At 38.8% G+C, this 8,295-nt stretch overlaps 1 protein-coding gene across 1 annotated transcript; it reads left to right on the forward strand.

Annotated features, from left to right (window-relative positions):
- The first annotated feature begins 629 nt into the window (after positions 1–629).
- LOC121874657 lies at positions 630–1,700 on the forward strand. Its single transcript, XM_042378886.1, has one exon. It carries the CDS (start codon positions 630–632, stop codon positions 1,698–1,700), a length of 1,071 nt encoding a protein of 356 aa, XP_042234820.1.
- The last annotated feature ends 6,595 nt before the right edge of the window (positions 1,701–8,295 follow it).

Consider the following 8,295-nt stretch of genomic DNA (forward strand, 5'->3'; position numbering starts at 1 on the left):
GTTCAATTTAGGCATATGTCTTCTAAAGACAAACCAGCAGATATATTGTCCAGGGGAGCTAATGTCAAAAAATTCATGAATGACCAATTACGGTTTGAAGGTCCTTCTTGGCTGACTTCAAACGAATGGCCTGTTCAAAAGGAGTACAAAAAGCGTTCTGATGAAGCAGTTGTACACATGGACCCAGTCACATTTCCTGATCGGCCAGCTATAGACATTACAAGATTTTCTTCTCTGAACAGATTATTATCCACGACTAAATAGTTTTTGACTTTGGGGAAAAGAAAACTAAAATTAAATCTATTGATCCCTTGAACTATTGGATAAAACAAGTACAAGGTGATGAGTTCAAGGACTTATTGTCCACAAAAGATCCTAAAATTTTTAAACATAAACTAATCAAGGATTTAGCACTGTTCCTAGGCCAAAAGGGCTTCAAAAGTTGTCATGGGAGGCTAGGGAAAGCTGATTTCCCTTTACTTACACGCTTTCCTATCCTCGTACCTAAAGAAAGTCATTTGACTAAATTAATTGTAGAAGAGGCTCACCAAACCTCTCTACATGGAAGACAAGCGGTTAAGCGCTATCTACAAAATTGTATTCATTGCAAGAGATACGAAGCAAGACCGATGTCTTATCTGCCCTTTGATAGAATACGGGGAACAAGACCCTTTGAGGTTACAGGTGTGGACTACGCTGGGGCTATAAGCATTACGGGTGAAAATCCTCCAAAGATAGTTTATATTTTCCTCTTCACTTGTGCTTTTACCAGAGCAATACATCTGGAAATAATAGAAGATTTGAGTTCTGATACATTCATGAATATGGTCATAAGATTTGCTGCCCGTCGCTCGTGCCCAAGAAGATTAATTAGTGATAATGGGACAAACTTTGTCGGAGCAGCCCCTTTAGTTAAGTCCATCATGGATTGTAAAGAAGTAAGTACAGCTCTGCAAGTGAGGAAATGTAGTTGGACATTTGTTGCACCTAGAGTCCCCTGGCAAAACGGGTTCACAGAAAGAATGATAGGAATAGTAAGGAACTGTCTGAGGAAGACCCTTCATAAAACTAGAACAACTCTTGATGAATTGAGGACGGCAGTCACCAAAATAGAAATTAGAGTTAACAACAGACCGCTTACGGATTTAGATGACTCTAACCCTATCATAGAAGTCTTACCTCCAGCTCACCTGTTGTATGGTAGACGGGTAGATCCCCTTCCTTCTTTAGATGTACAGGACGAACTGGAGGATCTGAATGTGGTCGACCTCGCTTCTGAACAGAAACTTAGACAAAGCTACAAAAGGTTACAGAAGGTACTAGAAGGCTGGGATCGAGAAAAAGCTAACGGTGCTCTCCCAGCAACGAATAAAGTTTTGCTTAAACTTGGAGAGGTCGTTCTACTGAAAAAAGAACAACCTCGATCAAGGTGGCCATTGGCAAAAATAGTATCTGTGCATCCAGACGACAAAGGGGTGATTAGGGTAGTAAAAGTCATCGTAAAGAGTCAAACTAGTCTGAAAACTATTAACAAACTTGTTCCTTTAGAGTTGCCCGAAATCAAAGTAGAAGAAAGGTCTAGTGATGAGGATGAACCGGTCGACCAAGGTGACAAGAGGACATCTCGTTCCACTGGAGCAGCCGCCTTGAGTTCCCAAAAGCTTTGGAGGGGATTGCTTGTTAAGAGCCACATAACATGATGCGACACATCATTTCCTCCCCAGTCCCTTTATGCGGGAAGTAATTTCCACCTTTATCCTCCGGGTCCTTGAACCTCCGTAGTAGTGATCTTGCTGTGTTATCGGACTTGGAATAATAATCCAATGTGGTATATGTAAATAATTTGCGAATTAATTGATGATTTAATTATCCAGTTAGGTTAGGGAAATGAAAGCGGAGTGCAAATTTTTTTTTTGTAAAAACACTAGTTGACACCCGCAAACGGATTACTTCTCTATTGATCACGTTAATATCGTTTAATTTATACGACATCAGTGGCAATACTTACATAATTAAAAATGTAAATATGTATTTCTATTAAGAAATAGTATCGTAAAGAAAAATAATAATGAATATTTAGTTTTTGTTTATGTATCTTTGCGCGATTGTGTCACGCAATTGTACAAGGTGAAAGAAACCCATTCCCATTTTACACTTCATGGGAGGCAGACGCGACTCTCAAAATCTAGCAGACAGCCGGCAACCCAAGGACTATTCAAACTTCTCAGTTCCTCCAAGAATCTCTACAACCCATAGCAGCCCCTAAAATAACAGCTAAGTACTTTTTTAAAGTTTAGGTGATCACTTATTCATGAGTACTACTATTTTAAGCGTACGGGGCTAGCTTAGGTAATTATATTATATTATTTTACATTATATTTTAATAACTTAGATTTAATATCTACAACCATGATGACCACCGTTACTTAACTGTTAATGATACATGGTACAACAGTGATGACCACTGTTACTTAATAGTTAATGATACATGGTACAACAGTGATGACCACCGTTATTTACGATTTAATGATACATGGTACAACAGTGATGACCACTGTTTCTTAAGAACATAAGAACATAAGAAAATAAGGAGTCTGCAATTGGCCGGTTGGCCTGTGCATGGCTGCTTCTGTTAGGAGTTACAACCACCCTCTATCGTCCATGAATCCATTAAAAACTTTCCAACGTCCCATCACTTACTACAAAGTTGCTAAGCTTGTTCCACTCATCTACCACCCTATTTGTGAGACAGTTTTTTCCTATCTTCCCCTTAAACCTAAACTTATCCAACTTAAATCCGTTGCTACGAGACCTATCCTGCTCTGATATTATAAAAACTTTCTCTATATTTTCCCTTTATTGATTCCTTTCACTCACTTAAATACTTCTATCATATCTCCTCGCACTCTTCGTCTTTCTAAGGAATGCAAGTTTAGTTTCTTTAATCTATATTGATAGGGAAGGTTTCTAAGTCCCGGAATCATTTTCGTCAATCCATTCTATAATAAGGACACCAGAACTGAACAGCATAATCGAGGTGCGGCCTGACTATCCCAAGATATAATTGCAATATGACCTCCGCACTCTTATTACTTACACTTCTAGGTGTAAAACCTAATACTCTGTTTGCCTTATTTCGAACATTAATGCACTGTTTTCTAGGCCGAAGGTCCGGGCTTACAATTACCCCTAGGTCTCTTTCAAAAGTCGACTTCTCTAGTTCGATGTTGTTAAGGCTGTATACATTTACAGTATTTGTTCTTCCAATATGAAGTACGCTGCACTTGCTGGTGTTGAATTTCATTTGCCATTTTCTGACCACTGCTGCAGTTTATTTAAATTCTCCTGTAGTGCATTTGCATCCTGCTCTGAATTAATCTGCCGCCCTATTTTGGTGTCATCCGCAAACTTGCTTATGTCACTGCTGATCCCAGTATCTAGATCGCCTATGTAGATTAAGAACAAGAGTTGGCCCAGTACTGACCCATGGAGACCCCCACTAGTTACACAGCCCCGCAAAGATTTAAAACCATCTACGCTGAGCCATGATTTTATTCAATTTAAAACTTTCCCCTCGATACCATGAGCCTTAACTTCCCTCAGAAGCCTCTGATGCGGTACTCTGTCAAATGCTTTGCTAAAGTTTAAGTAAATAACATCGTAATTTTCGTCATTATTTACTACCTCATAGACTTTCCTAAAACACGTCAGGAGATTTATTAGACAAGATTTTCGCTTTGTAAATCCATGATGAGAGTCATAGATTAATTTGTTTTTCTCTAAATGCAAGTGGATGCTATTTGCTATAATTGATTCAAGAAATTTCCCACAACCGACGTCAAACTAATCGGCCGGTAATTTGACTCTGATGCTCTGTCTCCCTTTTAGAATATGGGTACTACATTTGTATGGGTACTACATTTGCCTGTCTCCACAATTCTGGCACAACTCCCGTGTCTAATGATTTTGTAAATAAATTTACGAGGGATCCGTTAATCTGTTCCTTACACTCTTTCAAAACTCGAGGGAAAATTTCATCCTGCCCTGGGGATTTTGTCTTCTTTAATTTATTTATCTTCAATAGAAAATCCTCTTTTCTGATAGTGATATCCTTTAGTTTCTCTTCTTCATTTCCCCTAGATGTCAGTTCCACCTCTGGCATTTCCTCGTGAATTTCTTCTGGGAAAACTGATATGAAATAGCTATTTAATGCTTTGCTTTTTTCCGCACTAGCATCGATCACTTCCCCTCTCTCTCTGACTTTAAAGTCCCCACTTTGTCCCTGACCTTTGTCCTATAAACCTAGAAAAACCCCTTGGGAATCGCCTTGGATTCTCTTGCTACCCTGATTTCGTATTACTTCTTTGCCTTCCATACATTTTTCTTAACATTCCTAGATAGTTCATTATATCTATCTCTGAGATTCTCCTCCCCTCCCTTTAATTTCTTATAAATTCCTTTTTCTCTCCCTATGTCATGTTTAAGTTTTTTGGTCATCCTCCTTGGCTCATTCTTGTTTGACCTAATTTTTCTGTTTGGTATATTTTGTTCCTATGCTTTACGTAGTATACAAGCGAATTTAGTATAGTCATCATCAACTTTTGTGTCTCCGGTGACCTCAACCATTCCTACTGGGGACTGACGTGACTGTTCCCAGGTGACCTCACCTAGGTACCCATAATATGCAGATCAAAAGTCTGGGACTCTGACCATAATGTCATTTTTTTTCGTTTCCCGATTTAGGGTAAACCTGATTTCTCTGTGATCACTTTTCCCTCGTTCTTCCCCTATTGTGATATCTCTGATAATATTTTCTCTATTTGTTAATACTAGGTCTATTATATTGTCACCTCTAGTAGGTTCTTTAATTAGTTGTTTTAAAAAAAATGTCCTGTACTGTGTCTAGGAAGTCACCTATAATGTTGTTCCAGTCAATATTTCTGAAGTTGAGAGCCCCCATAATGCACAGGTTGTTGTAACTTGCTGCCCTACTCATTTCCTGCCATATGGTCTGAGCTGCTTCTTTCACTAGACTTGGGGGCCTGTAAATCACTCCCATAATTAGTTTTTCTCTTCCTTCTGCAATTTCTACCCATACAGACTCGGTTCCAATTTCACCCTTTATTGAATTATTAGTACAACATTTTAATGTATCCCTGACGAAGAGTGCGAACCCCCCCCCCCCTCCTTCCTACCTTCCCTGTCCTTATGAAAAAGGTTGTACCCTTCTGTGTGGTACTCTGATAAAAAGTTCTTGCTCGCCAGATTCATCCAAGTTTCGGTGATTGCTATGACGTCTACATTCTCGGTACATACAACCGCTCTCAGCAGGTCTATTTTATTTTTAACGCTCCTACTGTTTGTATAGTATACATTTAAACATACCCTTCCCTGGTCCTGTTTTATCCCTTGTCCTGAGTAACCAATTTTACTTCCCAGGACTTGCTTATTTTTGATTCCCACTTGCCCCGACCTCTCTACTGGCGAAACCCCCTTTGGAGCATAATTTCACGCTCGGATGCAGACAACGTCTTTACCTCGCGCAAGACAAGTGTACTCCGTCACGACTGAACAGGTAGTCGTTGCCATAGAATGGTTGCCAGTTATCAATGAATGCCCAACCATTGCTTGCACAATGTTTTTTCCAGTCGGCAATTTATAGCAATTGCCCTGGACAGCCATTCACGACCAACTTCTCTTCTAGGCAAGACACCACATACTATCGGGATCCCTCCCCTATCTCTAACCTTGCCCAGCGCCTCCCTATACCTCTTGAAAAGTTCCTCACTCCTAACCTTTCCTAAGATGAGTGGATTATGGTCTGTAAAGACCTGAACATCGTGAGCATGATGTTGGAGATAGCACTCAAACTTCTTAAGGGCCTACACCAGGGCTAATCCTTCTTTTTTTTTCAATAGTACTATAGTGGCTTTGGTGAGGTTTCAGCTTAGTCGAGAAATAACAGACTTGATGAAGTACCCCATCAGAATCATCCAGTTATAGAAGGACGGCACCTGAGCCCTCACCTGAGGCGTCCACATGAAGTGTAAAGGGTTCATTGAAGTCTGGAGATTTGAGAAAAGGATTGTTTGTGAGCAACTTCTTTAGTTGGTTAAAGCTTCTTGGCAAGATTAATCCCACTAGAATGGGACTTTCCCGCTGGTAAGAGACGTCAGCGGAGCAGCTACGGATGCGAAATTCTTGCCGTACCTCCTATAATACCCCGCCATTCCAAGGAATCCCATAAGGGACTTGCAGGTTATGGATACTGCAACGTTGAGGATAGCATCGACGTTGACAGTTTTGGGTCGACATCGTCCTTGACCCACGATGTGTCCAAGGTATGTGATGGTGGCCTGGCCGAATTGGGACTTCGCCAGGTTGATAGTCAGGCCTGCCTCGTCCAAGCGCTGTAGGAGAGCTTGAAGACGAGCGATGTGAACATCCTACGTATCTGAAATAACTACCAAATCATCTAGGTATGAATTAGTTCCATCAAGACTCCATTATGTTGTTTATACAGCGTTGAAATGTGGCAGGAACGTTAACCATCCCAAAAAGCATAACCACATACTGAAAGTGTCCAAATGGCGTACAGAAGGCTTACATTAATTTTGCTCTTTCTGTTAATCCAATCTGGTATTATCCTTTCTATAGGTTGATCTTAGTAACAGACTTGGCTTGACCAACGGTATCAACAAGATCGTCAATTAATGGGGGGGGGGGGGATAAGAGTCTGGCACAGTTAATTAATTGAATTTGCAATAGTCTGTACAAAACCTTGTTCCACCTCCCTCCTTTGGGACCAGTAGGGAAGGAGAAGCCCATCGGGAGGAGCTGGGTACCACCAGATCTTGCTCCAACAGTATTTTTTTTTTCTTACGGGGATAAGTCCACCCGGGAACAGGTCACTGACCCACATCGGGGCCTGGGAGGCGAAAAAAAATAAAAATCAAATAATAATAATAATAATAATAATAATAATAATAATAATAATAATAATAATAATAATAATAATAATAATTATTATAATGATGATAATACTAATACTAATACTAATACTAATACTAATACTAATAATAATAATAATAATAATTATAATGATGATAATAATAATACTAATACTAATACTAATAATAATAATAATAATAATAATAATAATAATAATAATAATAATAATAATAATAATAATAATAATAATAATAATAATAATAATAATAATAATAATAATAAAAAACGTAAAGAAATACAAAAATTAAGAACAAAAATCAATAGTGAGAAATGATATTTGTAAGTTGTTTTGTCAAAGTAAGAGAAACGATTGAGACCCTGCAATTGTGTGCAAATGAGTCAGAAAGACAGATCAGCAACCTGGGACTTTGTCACAATTTTCGTAATGCCATATAGCAGCAGGGTTTACCATTACACTTCCAATATCTTCGTCCTTCATCTTGGCCTTCTTCTCTGGACTGAGTCGGTAAGGAGATTGTCGTATAGGAGTAGTGTTAGTAAAGAGTTCGTTAGCGTGGAGAATATTATGATATCTACCTGGCCCATCCCTGCATACACTTGAGTTATCTTGCAATATTTTAATAATATCAGCCTGCTCTTGAGCGGTCAAGTTTGGTAAGTATTCTTTAATGTTGTTTATTATATAACAGTTTTCTTTCCTACTTTCTACAATAGGACTATCCTCTCCAACTATGTCCTCAGCAGAAAACACCTGGTTGGTAAGGAAAGGTCTCTCACCCGAGTCACCCTGAGGATTCCTTCTGCGATACAATTTTATTAAGTTAAGATGTACGAGTTGAGAATTCTTTCTACGGTCAGGAGTTAGAACAACGTAGTTTACTATATTTAACTGATGAGATACTTTGTAGGGGCCTTAGTATTTACATTTGAGGGGTGAGCCTGGAATGAGTAAATACAGCAGTACTTTATCTCCAGACTTGAGCTTACGGATTTTAGCCTTTCGATCATAAATACTCTTCATCTTACTCTGAAATTTCAGTATGTTATCTAGTGCAATTTGTCTTACTTTACTTAGCTTGGATTTAAGAATATCAAGATACTAACCAACAGTCTGATTAGGAATCTCTGCAACTTGACTAAACCATTGTTCTTTTATGACTTTAAGGGGTCCTCTTACTTGGCGACCATACAACATTTAAAAAGGTGAGGATCCAAGTGATTCTTGTCGGCATTCTCTAAATACAAAGAGAATAAAATTAATTATTTCGTCCCAATCAGCTTTTGTGTCAAAACAAAATCTGCTAATCATTGATTTTACTGTTT

The sequence above is a fragment of the Homarus americanus genome, unplaced genomic scaffold (genome assembly GCF_018991925.1).
Source record: "Homarus americanus isolate GMGI-L3 unplaced genomic scaffold, GMGI_Hamer_2.0 scaffold34360, whole genome shotgun sequence".
Taxonomy (NCBI): domain Eukaryota; kingdom Metazoa; phylum Arthropoda; class Malacostraca; order Decapoda; family Nephropidae; genus Homarus; species Homarus americanus.